The sequence below is a fragment of the Daucus carota genome, chromosome 3, assembly GCF_001625215.2.
Source record: "Daucus carota subsp. sativus chromosome 3, DH1 v3.0, whole genome shotgun sequence".
Lineage (NCBI taxonomy): Eukaryota > Viridiplantae > Streptophyta > Magnoliopsida > Apiales > Apiaceae > Daucus > Daucus carota.
In genome coordinates this window covers 60,414,053-60,439,662 of record NC_030383.2, presented here as the reverse complement: position 1 = coordinate 60,439,662, position 25,610 = coordinate 60,414,053, and the positions used below count along the sequence as shown (strand labels likewise).

At 32.5% G+C, this 25,610-nt stretch overlaps 1 protein-coding gene and 2 long non-coding RNA genes across 6 annotated transcripts; 2 read left to right on the top strand and 1 right to left on the bottom strand.

The window, feature by feature from the left end:
* The first annotated feature begins 5,999 nt into the window (after window positions 1–5,999).
* On the top strand, window positions 6,000–8,367 carry LOC108211658 (uncharacterized). The gene is made up of 3 exons (XR_001805087.2): window positions 6,000–6,119; window positions 7,175–7,251; window positions 8,100–8,367. It is a non-coding gene; the product is annotated as an uncharacterized LOC108211658 (long non-coding RNA).
* Window positions 8,368–15,092: 6,725 nt separating this feature from the next.
* On the top strand, window positions 15,093–17,460 carry LOC108211721 (uncharacterized). The gene is made up of 3 exons (XR_001805105.2): window positions 15,093–15,212; window positions 16,268–16,344; window positions 17,193–17,460. It is a non-coding gene; the product is annotated as an uncharacterized LOC108211721 (long non-coding RNA).
* An 877-nt stretch (window positions 17,461–18,337) lies between these two features.
* LOC108211240 (long chain acyl-CoA synthetase 1) lies at window positions 18,338–24,594 on the bottom strand. Of its 4 annotated transcripts, none has more exons than XM_017382781.2 (20): window positions 24,458–24,594; window positions 23,773–23,944; window positions 23,534–23,597; window positions 23,365–23,454; window positions 23,237–23,293; window positions 23,075–23,123; window positions 22,806–22,882; window positions 22,677–22,716; window positions 22,515–22,609; window positions 22,200–22,367; window positions 21,999–22,109; window positions 21,640–21,727; window positions 21,387–21,453; window positions 21,178–21,253; window positions 20,710–20,827; window positions 19,758–20,003; window positions 19,538–19,677; window positions 19,233–19,415; window positions 18,963–19,082; window positions 18,338–18,624 (listed from the first exon to the last, which is right to left on the bottom strand). In XM_017382781.2, exons 2-20 carry the CDS (start codon window positions 23,922–23,924, stop codon window positions 18,577–18,579), a joined length of 1,989 nt encoding a protein of 662 aa, XP_017238270.1. In that variant the 5' UTR covers window positions 23,925–23,944; window positions 24,458–24,594; the 3' UTR covers window positions 18,338–18,576. The 4 variants fall into 4 exon arrangements, with proteins under 4 accessions (XP_017238270.1, XP_017238271.1, XP_017238273.1 ...); XM_017382782.2 differs by lacking the exon at window positions 24,458–24,594 and adding an exon at window positions 24,300–24,435; XM_017382784.2 differs by lacking the exon at window positions 24,458–24,594 and adding an exon at window positions 24,092–24,227.
* Between the last annotated feature and the right edge of the window lie 1,016 nt (window positions 24,595–25,610).

The window sequence follows — 25,610 nt, the reverse complement described above, 5'->3', positions numbered from 1 at the left end:
TATATATAATAATTATAACGAAAATTAATAAGGAGCCGACCACTATTTAAATTGTTGGTGTTGAATTGATATTTCTATGTAGCGAGATATTTTACAGATTCGCTTGGATTCGCTTTAGTAGGACGATCAAAACCAACGTGTAAGCATCTCTATTCAAGGACATTAAAAATCAATGCATATGTAATATATAATATAAATTTATATATTTATATATTTACATGTCAAAGGAATATACTGTATCCTCTTACGTGACTATTTAAAAAGTAAAATTATTTACATGTATCATATAATTGAAAATTAATAAAATTATATCATTAAAAAATATATTTAGTCTATTTTAATACGTAATTTTATGATTTCAAAATGAACAAATAATTTTGTAATATTTAATCAAAATTTGGTCAATTTGACTTTTTTAAAATCAAAATGAACATGTAAAAGGGGATAGAAAGAGTAGTAGCCTTTATAATTATTGCCAATATCATGTATACTGATAAAAAGTCACTTTAAATTAAACTAAGTGATTAATTGAAATTGAGACAATATATAAAAAGTATATTATATTAAATGCTTATATATGGATCGAGCTTCACATATTTTGAAATACAGTAATTAAAAATGTATAAAATTTAAAAAGCTGGTAAATAAGAAAACACATGTGCAAGTACATACATTATCGAAGTTTAGAATTTTCAAATTGAACTTAAATAAAAAATAACGCCGAACCAAGTTTTTAACTTGAATATGTTCTAGGTATCTCAATGACCCGCAGAAAAACACCCTAAATTTATCAAATTATTCTGGAAATCGATACTTCAGAGCTTTGAACACAACATGACAGTTAGACTGTTACGATGATGATCAGACATTTAGACCTAGCTCGCCAGCCTTTAAATCATAGTATATATGTAAAATGATTCATAAATTATATAAAATAATTTCAGACCATTAATATGTCATAAATGCCAACTTTTTTCTTTTCTAAATTATCCGGCAATTTAATTTTTTCTTTCTTTTTTTTTTTGACGGATTTTAATTTTTTCTTTCGGTGAGATTGTTTAATGCATTATGAATCGAGGGCCCATGATTTTATTGTTGGTTCAGTTTCCCGATCACTGATCAGTTAGACGTTACCATCTTCCATATATAATTATATATACTACTTTTGTTCCATAAATATATATACAAATAGAATATCCCTCTATTTATTTATTTATTTATTTTTACTAAGTTAAATCAATCATCAATATACTTATATAAAGGAGAAATGAGGGGCGTGTAGGTGGCGCCTCTCACATCGCTTCGTTCTATTTTTCTAATTTTTTGGAATTTTTATTTTAGATTATTTATGCAATATAGCAGCTTGAAAATTTTAATCTGATTTTGTTTCAAATTATTAATTATGGGAAAAAGTAGCACACAAGTCTCTCTGCACCTATAAATACCCTTATAGGTTGTAAGGTTTTGCATCATCTAAACACAGCCTACTCTCTCTCAATACCACAATCTACCTCTCTCTGGTGATAGTTCTCTTGCTCGATTTCTAACTCGGTGGTGCCGTTCTTCTGCTGCAACGATAAGTGAAGGCTGTTTATACGGTATTAAAAAAATAAAGATTGTTGCAAGCAAAGGTAGTTATAGACCGCTATGTGGGAGTCGACAAATCCAAACACCGGAGAAGAATATAATCTTGACATGATTTTGATGGATGATATCAATAAGTTAACTATTAGTGATGTATGTTTGTTGGTTATCGTATGTTTGTTGGTTATTCTTTTATAATATTTGTTTTGTTCATCGGACATGTTTGTTGTTAATTTTTATATGATTTACTTTGCATACAGGAAAATATTTTTCATGCATTATGTGTGGTCCGTTCACGCAACTTTTAAGCGAAGACTGTTTATACTGTATTAAAAAATAAAAGTCGTTACAAGCAACGATAGTTATACACCGCTATCTAACAGACTTAAGTTAGATGTTTTTGTGCACAATCAATCCAAAAAAATTGAAGGAAAGTGACAATGTAAGAACATGATTACTTTTAAAAAAAAACACAAATAAAATTAAGATTCGTCGTGCTTCAAATTGTTAATTACGTGTAGAAATTTATTTTCATTTTTTCACCATGAATTATAGTCCAATTTTGTAATTTTATATATTAGTACTGGTATTACATCAAGATTTTTATAATATAAAATTTATTTTATCCTACAAATATTAATTTTTAATCATTAATATATTTTTTATAGACATCCACGAAATTATTGCATTCGACAAATATTAATATTGAATCATTAATATAATTTTTATAGGCCGCCACAATGCGCGTATATTAGGTTATTAGAAAGCAGTGCAAGAGATCCTTTGCATTTCTTTGTCAGCAATGTTGAACTTAATTATTTACCATGTTTTTTTGGTGATTTTTTAATTTACGATAAATTATATATTTTCAAAACAGGGACATGAGCCATGACTTGTATACATTTTACTCTCTCCCTCCGGATCACGTTCAAAATGAAAGAAGCTGAATACGTTTAATTTGTTTATGGGGAGAAAATTTATTGCACCCTCAACTCGCACACTCACCTGAGCTGAATTATAGAATGAGTATATCGGCCAGCAATGGTTAGATACTTAATCCAAATGCCGTCAACTGTTTTTATTGTTTGATATAATGAGCAAAGATATCTTTATCCGTCTGCTCTCAAGTCTCATATCACCTATTGAATAACTTCAGCAACTTGTAGGAGCCTTCAATTCTGACCTTTTTTCCAATATTTGCGCAATGTTCTTTCTGGTTGTCTTTAGTACTCCTTATGTGGGTTATGTTCATTGTTTGCACATATTTTAACACTCTTACAAGATATTATTCTCTAATATGTTTTTAACTTTTTATTTTTGAATTAAAGTTCAAACGTGAAACTTGTATTCATGAGAAAAAAATAAATTTTTTTATATCACTATATTTTATATAAAAACCTCAAAATACGGTACATAAATAACTCGCGGGGACGGAGGGAGTATATATATACGTACATTACTATTTAATTACTAATATTACTAATATAATCTACATGTCATAGATATTCTCTCCGTTCCAACCATTTCTCTACATTTTGTTTTTGAGATGTCCTTTCCTGTTCCTTTCTTTACATTTCAAAACTTATCAAAAATAATAAATTTTTATAATGTAAAAATCAGCTATTCCCCCTATTTTTCTCCACTATCCTTATTTTATACATTAAACTTTAACTGGTCTCACCACTATCTTTACTTTTATTACTTTTTCACATTATTTTACTTATTTGTTTAACCTCAGCCTCCCATCCCGATGTAAACATGTGGACCTCCCATCCCGATGTAAACATGTGGATGGAACAGGGAATTATATTTATGTGATATATAAATTTATATTATTTTTATTTTTATATGATGTTATATTATAAAATAGTTGTGTATAATTTCAAATAATAGTTAATTGATTCTGATAAATGATCTGATTAGTGATCATTCTGATTAATTTGTGATTATCCGATTAATTTCTGCATGATGATTAAGTATGATACCTTTATTAACCCCGTTAATGATGGATGAATTAACAATTTAAATTATATTTTGACATGATAGATAAACTTTATATATATATTTGATAAACTAATAATTTATAGATTCCAATATAAATAAAGATTCTTTGCAATAGCCATCTTCAATCATAATTTTTATATAAAGCAATTTCATGTTCATTTTTTTTCATTATATATCATTAATTGGGAAACACATATTATTATCTACAAACTACATTTTATTACCTATTTTCTTAAATAATTACATATCTCTTTGCATATTTTAGAATCATATGTTATGATCTTTTATTTATTTTTATTTAATATTAGATTAAATTAAAAAAATAGACCGCACCAAAAAATGTTAAGTGAGCACATCCTAGAGATACTTAAAATTTAGATGATGAAATACAATGGATCAATCAAAAGATATATTATACGGTTAACTTTTTGATATATATTTAAAATTTGATAAGAAAAGGTCGGTAATATATCTAAACAAGGTTCCAACCATCCTTTCAAATGTTATTTATATACTATTTCAAATATAGATTATATTATAAAATTCTGCTTTATATGTGTAGTACAATTTCATATTCGTAGCAATAAATTTCTTATCTATAAAAATAAAATAATGAATGATTGGAAAATGATTATTTTATTTATAAATATGAAAATGAAAAAATATGAAGTCTCAAATAATGATTGGAGTTTGGAGATGCCCTGAAAAAAAAAAAAACATGCCTAACTCAAGCGGCTTTGTTGGTGGTACCGGCACAGTAGTTGTACTTTGGGAAATCAGATAATGTAAAGTGGACTGCTACACAGTGGAATGTGGATCACCAGCCGACCCAGGCATGATTGTGGGCCACATGGGACTTTATCTATGGGCTTGATATTTTTTACATATTGAGCTGGAGGACAATTATTTATGGGCTTGATATTTTGTGTGTGTTCATAGTGTGGAGGGCTATGTATCTAAAAAAAATAATCTGATAGATTGAAACATTTTAACAGATATAAATAAAAACTAATTTCATTTATTAGTTTATCTGCTATTAATTACTCTATGTGTCATTCATATTATATAAAAATCACTTCGAAATCTCTATTATTTTTCTGTTGACAATTTAGATCAATTTCAAGAATTGCTATTTATAAATAAATATTTTTAAGATTACTTTTGTAAATATATACATGCCAATGTATGATTTTTGAAAGTGAAACAAACTTATTTTTGGGCCACTGCAAAAAAAATATATTATTTGGGGCCATGAAAGGTGATTAATACGACTCGGGTCATTCGATATTTTCAGACATAGAAGCCCAGTAGAGCCCAATTGACGCATGTTTGACCACATATTAGCAAGGAGAAGAGACAGCAAAGAGTAGGGTGTAAATCGATACGGACTATCCGGTGTCCCGGCTCATATCCGGCTCGAAAACATGATACATGTCTCATATCCGTTGTGAAAACGATCTAAATCTGGCGGAAAAAATAAGCCCGTATAATATATGATCCCGGATACGAGCACACCTATACCCGCTCAGATTCGGTCTCATATAATTTTTCATAATATGATCCTACCCGAATAACCGAATATGATCCACGGTTCATATTCGATTCAAACTCATATACATATTATATTTTAACACCATCATATTTGCAAGTAAATGGTGATTATTTTATAAAATTGTAATATCTTATTTAAGTTTGTATCTTCATAAAATATGATTTATTTAATGTGATCATGCTTATTATCTTCATATATATATTTAATAAATGATATATACCAACACATAACTATAAGTTTTAATTCAAAATTATAATACTTTATAATATTATGTTTACTTTGTAACAACCTCAAAATTTCAAGTACGTAAATAAAATAATTATTTAATTTTATGCGGTTAAAGTTATTATTTAGTTACTATTTAATTGTGAGTTTATGGTTTAAATTGATACGTAACACATTTTTGGATAATATAAGTTTAGTTTACATTGAACAGCAAATTAAATTATTTACGTACCATTAGGATTTAAATATTGGCTACGTAAATAATTTGGTAGAGGTATAGTTTTATTATGACCCGAAATATTATAAACATTACGGGTTAGCTAAAATAAATATTTCGTTCTAAAATATTCATAGTAATATTAGAATTAATTATTCTAGCATTTATAGCTTTGAATAGTAATTATTAAATGAACCGGGACTGAAATATTCGTTAAATATATGTAATAGATAAAAGCATTGTGAGACGTTAATCTGCGGACAAATAGATAAATATAATAAAAAAATAAAATATTCCAAACCGACTAAACAAAACCAGTGGATGGTTTTCTAGTACACTGGAAATCGAAGCACATGGTTTTTATGAGTAGCCTCCAAGTAATTATATCATTAAGGAAGTAATTAGTAAGTCATTAAGAGTTAATTAAATTTAGAAACTACTATAAATACCTCAGCCTAGTTAAGGAGAATGTTTTCACAAAAATGTAAAACAAGGAGAGGTTCTGGTTAATGGGAATTTGAGAAGAAGGCTGATAACGTAAGCACTCAACATCTCTCATAAATCTTTCTTTATTCATTATGTCTGCTTGGTCCCGCCTTTTAAATTTCAAGCTCTGCTAGTATATAACAATGGAGTATAGCAACTTTTTCTCATTTATTTATTTATTTGACGAGATTAATTCAATAAAGGGTCATGCTTAATTATAAAGGGTTTTTAATAAACTGATTTTGTGGAATTGTTGTGAAGCTATGGTGCTGAGTTATTGTTGAGAAGGGAGATAAATGGAGTGGTAAAATGATGAATTTGGAATAGAATATTTAAGTGAGAAATAAATTGATTAGTAAAATATTAATCTTGGGAGAGAGTATTAAATCAGGTTTAAGCATTGAGAATTGGTAATTGATTAAGAGATAATATCATACTTTGGTCTTTTAATTAATGGTGGTTATATCATTAAGTGGACGAGAATATATTTATATATAATGGATTTTAGAATAAGATGGATTAATTCGGATAATAGATTTGATAAAAGTTTGTGAATGGATAGAAATGTGAGAATTTAGGAAATATTTTATAACTAGTTTAGCACTTCAATAAATAAATTTGGAGAAGAATTTATTTGGAATTGAAATATAACAAAAGTGAGAGTAATTTGGAATTTAAAGAGTAATCTCGAGATTTAGTTATTAATTAATTCATGTATATACATTGTCAAATGGGATAGTTGGACCAAACGTTAAGATTCCCGCATTTAGTGATTAAATATTTGTTCAATTAAACAAATCTAGATAATTAACATATGAGATTATATTATATAAGACGTTGAGATCTAAGAATAATTAGTTAGAAAGGTTAATTCGTGAATTCGTTTAAATAATTAAAAGAAAGTCGATTAATACTCGATTTTAATATAAGTCATAGATCAAAAATGTGTACAAGTATAAAAGTGAGAAGTTATGGAATTGGTTAACTGATTAAAAGACTGGTTACATTATTTGAGCGGGAGACTGTACTTGCTATGTAATAAATCGTTTAAGATTCTTATTTCTTTTAGAATGAAAATACTGAATCTGTTACTTTACATGAATTAGTAGATGTAATATTCGGAAGGATGGGTCTGATTATACCTGATAATTACAAAAAAAATATTTGAAGCTAAGGACTCCAGGCAAGTTCACTATCTCTGTCTTGACGTGAAGTTTTTCGTGCCTATTTAATATTTTGTGAAAAGTATTGATTGTGAAGATGTTCTGTTTCGTACCATTGCGAATCGAGAAAATATCTCCTTTTCATTTTGGAGGCTTTACAGATATTGTTCGTGTATTACTTTTTATAATTCGAGCCCTCCCATTGTCCGGGAATGAGCTGATCCTATAACGATAATATTTTGAATCTTCGAAACTTGATGTGAATATATTGCAGCGATGATCTCCATTTATTCCTTTTGGAGATCATTTTATCCTTTAGAGTCTAGTTCTTTTAATTATCTTTCACTTCTACCTTCGGGTAATCTTTGTTATGGCAAAAAGAGTGCATTGTTCGCACTTATTTGATAAAGATGAGTAGTGAGGATTGAGAAGTGGTTGTTTGAGAAAATTTCCTTGTATTCGGAGGAATCTGTTCAAGCTGGTCAACACGAATTTATTAAATTCGTGGTAGAGTTGAAATTCACTATCTGGTAAGGCAGATAGTAGGGTTCCAGTGTTAAACCCTGATGCTAGCAAAGAGAGTGTTGGTGTGTCTTCAGTGGTTACGATCAGACCACTAGGACTACACAGGAGAACGGTATTCACGAAATGGTGCTGATCGAGCCATGTAGTGTTACCGAGGGATGGAAGACCAGCGTTCTCTTTACTTGAAATTGTGTTGTCATTTGATGGTAACCGTTTTGTTACTTTGACTCGAATTGTCTTCCATGCTTTATTTGCATATTCTATTAATTGTTGTGTTGTGCTATATGGACTTGCTGAGCAATTAGTTGCTCATTCTTGTATCTACTTTATTCCTTTTGAGCAGTAAAGGTAAATATGGCACAACTCAAGAGAACCGCCTGGAAACGGGTTTTGGCAAGGAAAAGAAAAAGGCACATCACCTGAGCTGAAGCTGCTAGGCAACGTTGTTTGGTGGTATAAACTACAGTTATTATAATAGTCTGTAATCAGACTTGCTGTCATGTAATAAAGTTAGACTTGGTAATAGTGTTGTAGGTGATCGACCCTGGATTTGTGGGGCGAGAGTTGGTTTGTATAACATTAAAATGTAATGCAAGTATTGTTTTGAGCCAGATGTTTAGTGACGAACCAGATCTGCAGGATGCGGATCTGGGGGCGTCACAAGTTTGGTATCAGAGCTGTAGTTATATCCTTAGGATTTGAAAAACCCTAGGAATATAACGAGTGAGAACGACACAAAGTTTAAGATAGGCACCCCTTTTGAACATATCTCCGTGTGTTAGAGCACATACGTGCCAAGTAAACCTTTTGACAAAGGGTTAGTGGACCCTATGAGTATATACATTTATAATTACGTAGTTAGTAATGATATGTGTTGTATGTCAAGTTACGAGGCTATTTTGATCCATCAATGGAGATCAAGATGATGAATAGTAAGTATGAGAATTCTTCTATAATAGAGCCATCAACACCTGATAAGAACATTAACTTAGTATTTGAGGAGAACGAGATAAAGAATCTTCTGAGTTCTATAAGAGTGATGGGATGGACATCTTTCCATCTTTACCTGAGTTGAACTTTGTTCCTACTTTGACCACTTCCTTTTTGGTTACTACTTCTACTGTTCCCCCACTTATTTCTGAGAAGGGAGACCTTTCATTTTTGACTTGCTTCGACATTTTGAGCTTACACCTCTTCCATATAGCCTTGCTACCACCCACACTTTTGATCGTTATTATTTTGGGACATTTATGCCCTCTTTGATTAGAAATGCTCCTATAACACCTTTGAGTAGCCACACTATTGTACCTCGAGTTCGAGTTCCACTTTATTCGAGACTTTGTATCACTTACAGCTTTATACATTATTTTAGCTTTTTGCACCTCAGATTACTCCTTTTCAGATTAGTGGATCTTCTTTTGTACCTCAGAGTGGCGACTTTGTACCACTTTCAGAATACATGTCTTTGGTTCACCAGCACCAGCAATTAAGAGAGCCTACTTATGATTCTAGATTTGGGATTCCAGGATCTTATGATCCTATGTCTGCGGGTTCAGGATTTCTGACCCCGAGTTTTTAGTATGGAGATTGTGTATAAGATTTCTATTTCTATATTTGAGGGACTCCGTACTGATATCTGTGAAATACCCTCCACCAGCTCATGATATGTAAATGTTAAACTTGTTACAATGCTGATAAATAGAGCCTTTTCTGAGTTCCTGGATAAGAGTTTCAGAGATATTTGGTTGATAGATTTGTTGTTTGACTTTTGAGAGATAACACATGTAGTCTATGTGTATCTCAGTTATAGTATATGATGTATCTAGAGGATATAGAGGCACTGTATAGTAACAGAATAGAGGATCGTGCGCTTCTTTTTACTATTAGATACAGATGCTACAGTTTCGATCAGTAGATGATTCTGGCAGTAGAGATGTATATAAGTGATATTTTGTATAGTGATCTTTAGATTAGATATGATGTAGTGGGATGGTGACCAGATTAGATATATTTATATATCATGACTCGTACCCTAAAAACTTCGGATATTATGACCACTTTGGGAAGTATGATCAATATTTTTGTCATATTGTTGTCTCTTTCTTTGTCTATACCCTTCCTATGCTTCCTGCACTTGTCAACTACTTTCGACCTGTTTCATTTCTGTCAACCTATCTTGCATCTACTACATCAATGATCCCATGTGAAATTTTAATGCGTATATGTATTCAGCCTTTTAAAGTTTTTAGAGGTTTAAAAAAAAAAGAAAGAGAAACGCTCAAGTTCCTAAAGTTTTGAGTTTTCAAAAGAAAAGGTGCAACCTTTTAAGTTTCTAAAAGTTTTCAAAAATATGCAACTTTGGTACAACTTGTCTCAAAATTTTGTACTAAGTATTTTTCAAAAATTACACCTTGTTATACCTTTGGATAAACCTTGCATTTTAATGATGAAACCTATTAACCTGTTTTGTCCGCTCTTATAGATTGAGATGGATTCAAACCTGAATGAAAACCAGATGCTTCACTTGAATTTCAACCCATACTCAATCTTGTTCAATTATTTGTTGATCTTCTTCAACAACATACTCAGAATTTTCAACACTATCTTGAAAGAAGTTCTTCAAGTCAACTTACCAAACCTACCTTTTCATTTAGATCTTTCAAATTTTTGCCACCACCAGAGTTTAAAGAGACTTTGGTTTCCGTTGAGACCAAGATATGGCAAAGAGAAATAGAGAAGACTTTTGAAATGGTTGTTGTAGAAGAGGATAAGAAAATTATCTTTTATATGCTTAATGGAGAAGCTAATTATTGGGAGGAAGCTAAGAAAATTCTAGAAGAGTCTAGTGTGATATCATGGACTAGGTTTACAAAGTTATTCCTAGAGAAGTATGTTCCTAAACACCTAGAGAATCAAATAGAGCTCAAATTTCTAGACCTTAAGCAAGAGAATATGTTAGTAGCTGAACACGAAGCTAAGTTTATCGAACTTTCGAAATTTATTCCACATCAAGTAAATACGGACGAAAAGAAAGCTAGACATTTCATTCCGGCTTAAAGCCCTAGATTCGGAAGAGGGTTACTGTTCTCGAGATTGCTAGCCATATGACGTGAGTGCACAAAGCCTGTATAGTTGAGTCAAGCACTGAATTGTTTAACAAAGAGGAAGTCGATCGAAAGCTGAAACCCCTGTAAAATAATCAAAATGTTGAAAAGAAACCTTGGACTCATAGTGTGAAGAAACCTTTTGTGAAGCAAGAGATGCCGCGAATATAGGTAAAATGGAAGGAAATCAAAGTTTTAGAACTTCGCAGACCGTGAACGTGTTACAAGGGAGACCCCGTTGCTGGAGTACAAGATCTGTGGAATATGCTATTTATGAATAACATTACGTTTCACACTATTTCGACTCAAGTTAAACTCAAGTCTCATTTTGAAAACTGAGAAGATTATTCTGTACCTTGAATTCTTCCTTTGTTCGGAAACGACTACTCCTAATAATCAATATTTCTTTGATGTTATAAAATCTTTTGTGATTCATTCAGGAATTGGAATAAATATATACCACAATGATGATCTCAATCTAATAATTCTAAGAGATTGTCTCATATTTGACCCTATGTTTTTCTATCCACTGAAAATCCTTGATTTGGGATTAAAGGATGTATTACTCGCATTCCTTGGAAGGAAATATGTTGAGAAATAATTAAGGTAGATCAAGGGTGTCCGAGTTGTGAGATAACGATTCAAAAGCAAATCTTTGAGATAAATCTTATTTCCTTGTTATTTCTTCAACTTGATTGGGATGAACAACCCTAATTATAGGGGACACAAGGTATACCTGTCTGTGTGATAGGAGTTGGATGGGACGCCATCACTTGTGTGTGTTGTGATTACAAGAAGGTTAACAACCTTTAGTAGTGTCTTAATTTGGACACGCAACACTTAGTTCATTTGTTCATATTGGTCTCCCAGTCATCCTTTTATTTCAAATGAAAGCTATTCTGAAAACTCGTTGATTGGTAATCACCATCGTAAAAGACTTCCATATATCCAAGAAAGCTCTAAAATTCCTATTTCCTTTGAGTTCTTTTCAAAATACTCAGATTTCAAATTCTTTGATGTTGTTCTTTTCGAAAATACAATTTATCTTTAAAAATATTTTAAGAAGGTGTTGTATGAAGAAGTCAAATCCAGACCCTCAGATTTGAGGATGGTTACATCAAGTATCGAGAGTCAAATAAGATGACTTTTACCTAGGGTTGATGATTTGTTTGAATCATTTCAAGAAAGCATCTTACTTCTTAAGATAGAATTGAGATATGGATACCATTAGTTAAAGAATCAGGTCTAAGAATGTACTTAAGACAGCATGAGTTCTTAGTTATTTGTATAAATTCATTATTATTGATCAATGATATTTTGATTTATTCTAAGACGAAAGAAGAGCATGTTGAGCATCTTAGGATGACTTGGAAATTTTGAGGAAAGAAAAGTTATGTGCAAAATTTTTGAAATGTGAATTTTGATAGAGTAAGTACAGTTTTAGGGAAAATAGTTTCGAAGAAAGGAATATCAGTAGACCCCGCAAAGATTGAGGCAGTATCAAATTGAGAAAGATTAAGGACCCAACAAAAGTGAAAAGTTGTCTTGGATTAGTTTTGTAAAAAATTTCTCTAAGATTGCGACTCTTTTGACAAAGTTGACTAGGAAAAAAAAAAGTTTGGAAAGATCCCTAAGTGCGAAGAGAGTTTCTGGAATTAAAGAAGCGACTTAATATGACCCTGTGTTAACTTTACCTGACGAGACATGAAATTTTGTGATCTGTAGTGATATATCTCATAAAGGACTAGGATGTGTTCTTATGCAACATGGAAAAATGATAACATATGCTTCTAGGCAACTTAAAGATTATGAGCCGAGATACCCTACTAATGATCTAGAATTAGACGTTATAGTATTTGCTTTAAAGATTTGGCGACATTATCTGTATGGCGATAAGTTTGAGGTATTTACGGACCATAAAAGTTTAAAGTACTTGTTTACTCAGAAAGATTTGTATATGAGATAGAAAAGATGGGTAGAATTGATAAAAGGATTATGATTGTATGATTAACAATCATCCAGTAAAAGCAAATGAGTTGCTGATACTTTAAGTAGAAAAGAAAGGATCGATCGGATGGCCTTATCAAAGGAGTTAGTTAAGGAGATGGAAAAGCTAGGATTAGAAATTAAGGATTCGGAGCATAAGGAGGGAAGGATTTATGAAATGTTAGTACAACCAGAGTTACTAAAAAGAATTAAAAAGAATCAGGAGTTAATGATTGAAGAAAGACGTTCAGAATTGACTGGTGATGAGTACTTAAGTGCTAAAGATGAAAAAGGAATTAGAAGATTTGCTAACATGATTTGGATTCCTAATATGATAGATCTTAAATGAGATATCTTAAGTGAAGCTCAGGAATCGAGATATTCTATACACCTAGGAAGCGGTAAGATGTATCAAGATTTAAAGAAGAAAAAAAAACTATTAGTGGCCTAATACGAAAAGAGAAATCGCTGATAGGGTAAGTAAGTGTTTGACTTGTCAGAAAGTAAAAGCTGAACATCAACAATCCGGTGGATTGTCACAACCATTAAAAATATCGGAATGTAAATGGGAACACATCACCATAGATTTCATAGTACGGTTACCTTGGACCCGAGCCAGTCATGATGCTATCCGGGTAATTGTTAATATAGGTTGACAAAATCTACGCATTTTCATCCTATTAGTGAGAAATATACTCTCAAGAGATTAGTTAAGATATATATGAATAACGTGGTATCTAAACATGGAGTGCCAGTATCAATTATTTCGGATAGAGATGTGAGATTTACAATAGGATTTTGGCAAGCATTTTAGGAATGTTTTGGAACTAAGTTTAACCTGAGTACTGTGTACCATTCCCAGACTGATGGACAGAGTGAAAAGACGATTCAGACAATAGAGGATATGTTAAGAGCTTGTTCTTTGAATTTTGAAAGAAGTTGGGATGATCGCTTATCTTTAGTAAAGTTTTCTTATAATTATATCAATCTAGTATTGGGATGTAACCTTACAAAGCATTATATGGTAGAAAGTGTAGATCACCTCTTTGTTGGGATGAAGTTGGAGAAAAGGTTTTAGGACCAGAGCTAGTTCAACATACTAAGTAATCAATTAAAAAGATACGAAAAAGGTTAGTTGCAGCTTAAGATAGAAAAAAAAAAAGAAATATGCGGACTTAGAAAGAAAAGAGAAAACATTTGAGGTCGGAGAAAAAAAATACTTTTGAAAGTATCACCCTAGAAAGGAATAATCAGATTCAGAAAAGAAGCAAATCGAATCCTAGAAATATCAGACCTAATGAGATTTTGAGGAAAGTTGGAGCGGTGTCTTATCAACTAGCTTTACCTCTAGATTTGCAACACATTCGCGATGTATTTCACATATCTCTTTTGAAAGCTTACGAGACCGAAGATTGACATGTTCTGAATTATGAGCCAATAGATCTTTAGTCTGATTTAACATATGGAGAAAAACCAGTGAAAATTGTAGATTCGAAATATCAAGAATTGAGAAACAAGAAAGTGAAATTAGTTAGAGTTATTCGACGAAATCAAGCAGTAAAAGAATAAACATGGGAGCTGGAAGAAGCTATGAAAGAAAAGTATCCAGAATTATTTCCAACATCAAATCTGATTCCGAGGTCGGAATCCTTTAAAGGAGGGAAGAATGTAACAACCTCAAAATTTCAAGTACGTAAATAAAATAATTATTTAATTTTATGCGGTTAAAGTTATTATTTAGTTACTATTTAATTGTGAGTTTATGGTTTAAATTGATACGTAACACATTTTTGGATGATATAAGTTTAGTTTACATTGAACAGCAAATTAAATTATTTACGTACCATTAGGATTTAAATATTGGCTACGTAAATAATTTGGTAGAGGTATAGTTTTATTATGACCCGAAATATTATAAACATTACGGGTTAGCTAAAATAAATATTTCGTTCTAAAATATTCATAGTAATATTAGAATTAATTATTCTAGCATTTATAGCTTTGAATAGTAATTATTAAATGAACCGGGACTGAAATATTCGTTAAATATATGTAATAGATAAAAGCATTGTGAGACGTTAATCTGCGGACAAATAGATAAATATAATAAAAAAATAAAATATTCCAAACCGACTAAACAAAACCAGTGGATGGTTTTCTAGTACACTGGAAATCGAAGCACATGGTTTTTATGAGTAGCCTCCAAGTAATTATATCATTAAGGAAGTAATTAGTAAGTCATTAAGAGTTAATTAAATTTAGAAACTACTATAAATACCTCAGCCTAGTTAAGGAGAATGTTTTCACAAAAATGTAAAACAAGGAGAGGTTCTGGTTAATGGGAATTTGAGAAGAAGGCTGATAACGTAAGCACTCAACATCTCTCATAAATCTTTCTTTATTCATTATGTCTGCTTGGTCCCGCCTTTTAAATTTCAAGCTCTGCTAGTATATAACAATGGAGTATAGCAACTTTTTCTCATTTATTTATTTATTTGACGAGATTAATTCAATAAAGGGTCATGCTTAATTATAAAGGGTTTTTAATAAACTGATTTTGTGGAATTGTTGTGAAGCTATGGTGCTGAGTTATTGTTGAGAAGGGAGATAAATGGAGTGGTAAAATGATGAATTTGGAATAGAATATTTAAGTGAGAAATAAATTGATTAGTAAAATATTAATCTTGGGAGAGAGTATTAAATCAGGTTTAAGCATTGAGAATTGGTAATTGATTAAGAGATAATATCATACTTTGGTCTTTTAATTAATGGTGGTTATATCATTAAGTGGACGAGAATATATTTATATATAATGGATTTTAGAATAAGATGGATTAATTCGGATAATAGATTTGATAAAAGTTTGTGAATGGATAGAAATGTGAGAATTTAGGAAATATTTTATAACTAGTTTAGCACTTCAATAAATAAATTTGGAGAAGAATTTATTTGGAATTGAAATATAACAAAAGTGAGAGTAATTTGGAATTTAAAGAGTAATCTCGAGATTTAGTTATTAATTAATTCATGTATATACATTGTCAAATGGGATAGTTGGACCAAACGTTAAGATTCCCGCATTTAGTGATTAAATATTTGTTCAATTAAACAAATCTAGATAATTAACATATGAGATTATATTATATAAGACGTTGAGATCTAAGAATAATTAGTTAGAAAGGTTAATTCGTGAATTCGTTTAAATAATTAAAAGAAAGTCGATTAATACTCGATTTTAATATAAGTCATAGATCAAAAATGTGTACAAGTATAAAAGTGAGAAGTTATGGAATTGGTTAACTGATTAAAAGACTGGTTACATTATTTGAGCGGGAGACTGTACTTGCTATGTAATAAATCGTTTAAGATTCTTATTTCTTTTAGAATGAAAATACTGAATCTGTTACTTTACATGAATTAGTAGATGTAATATTCGGAAGGATGGGTCTGATTATACCTGATAATTACAAAAAAAATATTTGAAGCTAAGGACTCCAGGCAAGTTCACTATCTCTGTCTTGACGTGAAGTTTTTCGTGCCTATTTAATATTTTGTGAAAAGTGTTGATTGTGAAGATGTTCTGTTTCGTACCATTGCGAATCGAGAAAATATCTCCTTTTCATTTTGGAGGCTTTACAGATATTGTTCGTGTATTACTTTTTATAATTCGAGCCCTCCCATTGTCCGGGAATGAGCTGATCCTATAACGATAATATTTTGAATCTTCGAAACTTGATGTGAATATATTGCAGCGATGATCTCCATTTATTCCTTTTGGAGATCATTTTATCCTTTAGAGTCTAGTTCTTTTAATTATCTTTCACTTCTACCTTCGGGTAATCTTTGTTATGGCAAAAAGAGTGCATTGTTCGCACTTATTTGATAAAGATGAGTAGTGAGGATTGAGAAGTGGTTGTTTGAGAAAATTTCCTTGTATTCGGAGGAATCTGTTCAAGCTGGTCAACACGAATTTATTAAATTCGTGGTAGAGTTGAAATTCACTATCTGGTAAGGCAGATAGTAGGGTTCCAGTGTTAAACCCTGATGCTAGCAAAGAGAGTGTTGGTGTGTCTTCAGTGGTTACGATCAGACCACTAGGACTACACAGGAGAACGGTATTCACGAAATGGTGCTGATCGAGCCATGTAGTGTTACCGAGGGATGGAAGACCAGCGTTCTCTTTACTTGAAATTGTGTTGTCATTTGATGGTAACCGTTTTGTTACTTTGACTCGAATTGTCTTCCATGCTTTATTTGCATATTCTATTAATTGTTGTGTTGTGCTATATGGACTTGCTGAGCAATTAGTTGCTCATTCTTGTATCTACTTTATTCCTTTTGAGCAGTAAAGGTAAATATGGCACAACTCAAGAGAACCGCCTGGAAACGGGTTTTGGCAAGGAAAAGAAAAAGGCACATCACCTGAGCTGAAGCTGCTAGGCAACGTTGTTTGGTGGTATAAACTACAGTTATTATAATAGTCTGTAATCAGACTTGCTGTCATGTAATAAAGTTAGACTTGGTAATAGTGTTGTAGGTGATCGACCCTGGATTTGTGGGGCGAGAGTTGGTTTGTATAACATTAAAATGTAATGCAAGTATTGTTTTGAGCCAGATGTTTAGTGACGAACCAGATCTGCAGGATGCGGATCTGGGGGCGTCACATACTTAGACTAAATGATAATTATTTGAACCACTGAAATAATAATGATATTTGACGTTAGTGGATCATATCCGGCTCATATTGGATGGATCATAAACTATCCGGTTAAAAAATAGAAAATACGATACTGGATCATATCCGGTTCAGATCCGAATCTCAAATACCCGGGATCAGTTTATACCCGAATAAAATGATCCCGGACCCAAATCTGGACAAACTAAAAATAATATGATCCGGTATATGAGCAGAGGGGTACCCGGGATCACCCGGATCATTTTACACCCCTAGCAAAGAGACATGAAGGGTTCATTTCATTGTTGTTTTTATTGTTGATTTTCAACATTTTACTATAGGTTGATTTTTATGAAGCAACATAGATAATACCCTATTAAAACTCTAGCCTCAATTATCATGTTGCGTAAAATTTTGTATATAGTCTTGTGCATGTATAATTTATCTTAGTTAATGGGTTAATTTTTCATCAACCGAACTAATGGGGTTGGATCATTTTATTCTTCTTAACCCGACCGACCCGACCCGTGTTCATAACACTGCTCAGCTCATTTCAGAATGGGCTCATTTCAGATATTTCTTATTTACACTATAGTTGAAAATATTTAATATTTAAGTCCCCTTCTCAAATTTTAATCCATCTTCCTAAAATTTCTTTTTAAACTATATTATTGAGTCATCACACAAATATTACTGATCATAGAAATGTTTTTGGATAAAAGAAAACCCCCTCTTAGTGGATTTCTGGATCACTAAATCCAACTCAAATAATGAACTAAAGGTCTAAAGCACGCAGAACAGCTTCTGCTGTAATAATATTAGAAATGTGCCGGTGATTAAAAATTTGAAATATTGCATAGTATATATTACAAGAGAAAACTTTTCGGATAATATTACAGCAGCACTGGACTACAAACTAGCTGAAGGTTTGTTCAGTTGCATTGAATTCAAAATATACAACAAAATTAGTATAACTAGTAGCACCAGCAAAGATTATTACCAAATTGACTCCTGTGACTACTGGACTGACTTGGGACAACAAGATGGTCAGTTGCTCAGTGCTTCCCTTTCTGAAGCTTTTGGTAGAGTTCATCAATTTGCACCTGCATTATATTTAAACAGACTAACAATTGAGGCTATGTTCAACATTGCTGTTGCAGACAACAACATCATCTGTCTGCTGGAAGATAGGTAAAAAACTGTTTGGTAAATTCGAAATCAGTTTTTCTGAACAACAGTTTTCAACTCAAAAGCTGTTTTTAGGAAAAGCATGTCCTTCCGTGCTTTTGGAAAAAACTGCTTTTCATCCACAAAAACATTTGCCGAACAGTTATATAATTTCTACAACACCACCTTTTTTAACTGACACTTAAGTCTGTTTTCTCATATATCTAGTTGTGATCGGAGGAGTCATAACAAAACAGTCATGAAAGCAATGTACCTTGTAACATATGAGCATTTTATCTCTTTTCTTCTTTAGAGTTGGAGTCACCAGGTCATGTTCCGCTTCAAAGGGCTCGGGCACCAAATGTACACCTTTGATATATTCAAAACCTCTCAACTGGTTTTCGGAAATGATGCAAGTGAATAAGAGTTAAACACTGTCACTCAGAAAAATAGTACTGCAAGAATACCAATATAATCTAGGACAGTCTGAAATGAAGAAGCATACTAGAAATCCTTTGTTATAAGGCCGGCGTATTTACATTACCTTGTTTCTTTCAGCTGTGGATTTAAGCTCTTGCAGAACAGACTCTGTTAAGTCCTTTAGGGAGCATAGTTGAGAGAAGGAACCTTTGTGCCCATTCTGCTGTGCCCACCTCTCGGTGTTTCCTTTGTGTGGCACGACTACAGCCACTACTGCTGACTTGAAGCTGTCTCCATATACCCATATCTAATCATAAAATATCAAGCATTTGGAGAAAGTTCTATCAATACTGGTGCAGAGTAAAGAAAACTTGCTCTATGTAGTAAAACTCGAGAGAAGGTGCAATATAAATGTATATGGATGCTCACATCTTCAACAATGGGAGTGATGCAGTAAACTTTTTCAAGATGTTCAATTGCGACATACTCTCCTTGAGATAGTTTAATCAAGTTCTTCTTCCTGTCAATTATTTTTATGACTCCATTTGGTAGCATTTCGCCTATGTCACCTGAGATTTTCAAGGAAGAAAAGAGTGAAATCATGTGTGTTATAGTAATTATTAGTTGTGTAAAGAAAAAATTTTCTCACCTGTGTGAAACCATCCATCTTTCATGCTTTCATTTGTTAATTCTTGATTCTTGTAGTAACCAGCAAATTTTGATCTTGCCCTCACACATACTTCCCCACGGGGAGGATCTGCAAGTGGATCGTAACCCATATCTGGAACCTCCTCCAGACGCAACTCGCTATAGACAAATGCTGAACCAACAGTTCCGATCATGCACATCTCATCTGGATAACCAATACTTGCTAAACCACAAGTCTCTGTTAAGCCTGACAAAAAAATTTACATTGCAGGTATGCTCAAATAAGTCTAGCACTCGCTACAAGGTGGATGAAAAAGTTTACAAATATACGAATAAGCTCATTAATATTGATTTTCTTACCACTATTACGAAACCAGGGAATTTTTTCAAAATAAATTATTGTTTGTTAAGCGAGCATTTTTAAACAGAAGAAAATTGTCAGTTTTCCTGGGAGAGGCTTAGTCATACTCCCTCCGTCCCAATAGATACTATACATTTGGTGTGGACACGGAGATCAAGAAAAAGTGTAAAAAATGAGTAAAGTTAGATGAAAAGTGAGTAAAGTGGCGGGACCCATTTATATTTAATTATAGATGTGTGATAATGGGGGAAAGTAGTGGGTGTAATAGTGTTTATATTATTATAAAATGAAGATAGTGGAAGAAAGTAGTTGGTGTAATAGTGTTTTACATTATTAAAAGTTGCTATTTTAAGAATGTATAGAAATGATGGGACATCCCAAAGAGGAAACTGTATAGAAATGACCGGGACGGAGGGAGTATTAGTTTATGTATTTTCTTAGCATTTAAGCTAAAACTAGTTTTGATAAGCTGAATTTACAGAGAACTGAAGATCCAGCTAGTAAATTAAGCTGCTAATGACTAAAGCCTGGATCTTTCACAGCATCATCTTGCAAGCTTTTTATGCCAACAGCAAGGGATTGATGTCATTACCATAGCCTTGCACTACAAAGGCACGTGAAGTAACTCGCATAAATTCTTCAATCTCATTGCTTAATGGAGCACTTCCCGATACTATTAGGCGAAGCCTACCACCTAATCCAGCACTCACCTAAACCAATGAAAATTGAAAGCAAAAATAATATTAGAAAGGAAGTTAGATGAGTAAATATTCTTTACAATAGCAGAGTGTTCTTCCGATTATTTTAGTACCATTAAATTATGAGACATTAGTGTTTTAGGACTTGGCTTATTATGGTATTTTGATTTCATGTATACAACATAATGCAAAATGACATTGTAAGTTAAAAAGTGGAGAGCAGGATAATGCAATACGACGCTGTAAGTTGAAAAGCTAGAGAGCACGGTTATTGACCTGCCAATGACATTAGTATGGAAATATTGGTTTCGCTCATAAGCTTTATAAGTGGAATGCTAATATTAAAGGAGAACAAGTAAAACCTTTCTGAAGGCCAGTAGATCAGCCACAGGTGATGCATCTCTATGTTTATACCCTAACTTCATCCACTTGAGTTTGCTGCATATTATTACATCACAGGTAGTTAAGCTCGCAACTCAGTCACATTTGCTATAATAAACATTCTGGCAGAGAATACTATATAAGCAAGCAATGTCTATGAACTTCCACAGTATACAGTATAATGTATTACTATTTGTAGAGAATACTGAAAATCTTCCTCCTCCTTGGGTTAAGATCCTCCACGACTTTCAGGATACCTGTAATATAATTGAATCACTTAGCCTATCGAATAAACTGCAATGCCTAGCCTAGTGGATTCAAGCCAGCTCAGTAGAAGCATGTGTGTGTGGGTATTTAAATTTCGTAAGTGACCATAGCAAAAAGGCGGTTCTCCAATTTCACTCATTGACATATGTGTATATTAAGAATATATAAGTACATACCTTCATGCATTCTTTCCAGGACTCTAGGTACTGCAGCCAGGAACGTAGGCTTCAACTCCAGCAAATCGTCTTTCAATGCATCAATCTCCTTCAAGCGGTAGCATGTACTTGATGTCAGTTTGTTATACAATACATACTTCACATGTAAAACTGATGAAAAAATGGTTAATCTGTGGTTTCTTATAAGAGGTTTCTATTGAAATCAGATGAGGTCAAAGATAGCAAGTCCCCAAATTTCCTCTTAAAGTAAAAAAGAATAGAAATCTATGCTTCCAAAATTTTCCTCTTTGATTTTCATCATTAGTTTAGACTATTTAGACCAGAGCAGATGCTAAATAAATTTGTAATATACAGCTTACCCCGTGATAGAACCCAACCGAAGCACCTCTATAGAAAAAGAATTCTTCAATCATGCGATCAAGTATGTGAGCAAGGGGAAGGAAAGATATATAGACATCATCCACTGTCATCTGTATAATATTTTCAAATGTAAATTGCTAAGAAAGAGTAGTAAACTTTGTACAGATCATAATCACAAGTAATGTAAGCATTATGCTTACCTTATCTTCAAATTGTTCCAGAAAGATATCAATTCCTCTTATGTATGTTGAAATGTTTTCATGAGTCAATATAACACCTTTTGGTTCTCCGCTAGTGCCACTAGTGTACATTATTGTACATATATTGAATGGTTTTGGAGGAACAATTGCTGCCGGAGATTCCCTTCCCTGACAAACAGGGAAATAAGTCGATCATAACCTTATATTGCTACATTTGTACTGTGACTAAAAAATTAAGACTAAATCTTATTGTTTATCTATGTACTTCTGTGTTTAAGTTTTTCTCAGATACTTAATGTAACAGTAGATACTAACCATAAGAAGAAAGTCTTTCCATGTGTATGGCTTTATTCCGATGGCTAGTGCCCCATCTTTTTCTGATTCCATCAACGAAGAGAAAGAAATAATTGCTGCATCCAAGAATAAATTTAAGTAAATATGCCTACTACAAAATGCTGGAAAGCAAAAGATGCTCACACTTAAGGCGTCTCGCATGTGTGCACTCAGGTTTAAGCAGCTGCATAAAATGAAAAAAGACTCAGAATCAACTCATCGGATGTAAATTATATATCTCTAGTCCACCCTATATCAATTTCAGTTACTCACTTCTTTCAATTTCTTATCTTGTACAAAAACGATATCAATCTCAGCGTGATCCAGTATATAGTCAACAGCACTGGATCCTGTTTAAAGGGAAAATGCAGGAGTCAGTGTTTTGCTCTAATCTAGGAAGTGAAAAAAAAATATCAGACCAAATCGTTCTGTTATTCGTAAGTAATCAAGCTTTAGGCTCATGAAACATGAAGAAAAGTCATGCCAGTGACAAATGCTATTAACAGTCTCACAAGGGAAGGAAATTAAGACGGGAAGTTTACCAAGTGTGTCGTACAGAGGCACACAAATCAAAGAGTGGGCACTGCAAGCCTACAGAAGATGATCATATGATTACTTAATAGCAAGATCAAATGATCTCTTAATAGCATGTAATATACTAAATCGAACCAAATAAACAGCTTATGAAGAGCATTCTCACTGACCTCCATTGCCACAATCCATTGAGGACAATTCATACCATAAATTCCAACTCTAGAGCCCTATCACAGATTAATAAATCAGATTAATAAGAATGGGTAAAAAGTAAAAAATTGGATAAGTAATTTCTTACAGGTTCAATTCCAGATGCTCTCAATGCAGCCCCTACATGCAAAACCTCATTGTAGACATCTTCATATGTTTTCCAGACATACGGCCCCCACTGAATCCAAAAAAACAAATCCCGAAACTTACGGTCTGGCTTCATAAATTGCTTAAAGATTCCAAGAACCTAAGAATACCTTTCCATTAATAAATTCACGCCATCCCAACATTCTGTTTCCAGGATACTTCTTAACAGATGCACTGCATTTCAAAACCTTCATTTTGTCAACCAGCAATTTAAGTAGGTTTCCATTAATATTCCACAATATTTTTCGACATATATCTGTTAAAAGACGATAGCACGGAGAGTAACAAGTTCTGCACTAGTACCAGTGTACAACTAATAATAATCAGCAATGTGGGCACTGGATCATACCTGAAGACATCCCAAGTTGTACTTAACTCTGGATCAAGAGGTGGAAAACCATCCTTGGCCAGCGGATTTCGGTACACTGGACCAACTGATGGCTGCCCATCTTGACCTTTTCGGCCATCTTCTGTCTTAACTGCAAACAAACTCATGCTCATGATCTCCCAAGCTTTGAAATCTGCACACCAAGTTAAAGAAAACTCCAATAGCCTTTTCAGTTGTCCAAAGCAATAGAAAGCTAAACCAGAAGAGCTTAGTTTCTAAACATGGTTCATTCAACATTACAACAACTTCCCATACTTTACCCTCCTAGAAGGTAATTTACCTAAAGATCATTAGAAATGGACACCCAAATTGGTAATGATTAGACATTTACCCTCTTGATGTACATATTGTCCTAGAGGGCATTAATTACTAATCTACTTAGACAGTGAATCAAGAAAAAGACATAGCCATTAGAAAACAAGAATATGCAAGAAATTTCGACAAAATAAAATTTAAGAAATTCAAGAGAGAAAACAAATAATAATAACCGAGTCAGATGAGCGTGATGGGATAGCTTAGTGATAACGGTTTTTTCGCATTGCCATAAGCTAAATTGAAGTAAGATCAAGATGCAACAAAATCTGCATGACAAAGTGAGAAGCAGAAATGCAGGGCACCTAACATAAGAGGAACATAAATTTTTTACCTATATAATAACTTCTGTCTGATCCAGCAAAAGCATGTGATGCTCTCTCCTTCAGTTCAGGCTCCACTATATACTATTTTGCATAGGAAGCAAAGTTTGCCTATTTTGCTATGTTGAGCATTTATTGTGAGCCAACTAAAGCTATAAATTCTGTGCTTGAAATAGCAAGCTCTCAACAGAAAAATCCAACTGTATAACAAAGATGGATCATGGATGATAACATGCACAGTGAAAAGTGGCCACCTAGTATAAATTTGCAATGGTGGTGGAGAAGTTTAATTTAAGAACAAAAAGACACGGGTATGAATGAGAGTTAATTTGGTAGTTGAGGTTGAGCAGAGTTTTGATATTAACATGTACTTGTACCTCAGAGAGCTTTGCATTCTCTTATATGCCTTCACTAGCATCCTTGATTTCTTGTTATAGTTTACTTGTAGTTGAAGGGCAGATCCCCGGATATTTCCATAAAAAGTCGATTTTTTAAAAATACTGTCAGAAATAGACTCAAAGAGCACTCTTGGAGTGTTGTTAGAAAAAATATCGCTAAAAATATTTTAAAACTCACGTCTTGTTAGAAAAAATATCGTTAAAAAAGTGTTATCAATTGGATTGAAAATAAGAATTAGAAATTATATAAATTTGACATTATATGACTCTCCAATAGTCTAAAAGTGTTATAAATTTATATATAATGTCCAATTGATAAAAAAGTGTTATATTTGTATATAAAGTCGATTTTTTAAAGAGTGGCTTAATGTAGCTCCAATAGCCTCTAAGAGTCTATTGGAATTTGGAGCTACATTTTTGTTAATGCTCTCTATTTTTGATTTAAAAGTTTGTTTGCAGAGTTTGTTGGAGATGCTCTAATATTTTTACATGCCTCTTTCATCTTTGTTTGGGTTTCATCTTCGTTTCGGTGTCCATTTTGATCTACTTAATCATTAATATGTATTCTTTTTCTCTCACTCATTTTTATTTTATTTCTTTTCACTTTTCAAAACCCAATTTAATACTCGGGCAAAGTATAATTTCATGACTTATTTTTTAATTTTTTTCCTTGAATAAAAATTTAAAATTTTAATTTTTATTCGGAGAAAAATCTTATTAAAATTATATTTTCAAATAGTATCATGATACATACCGCGTTCCGGTC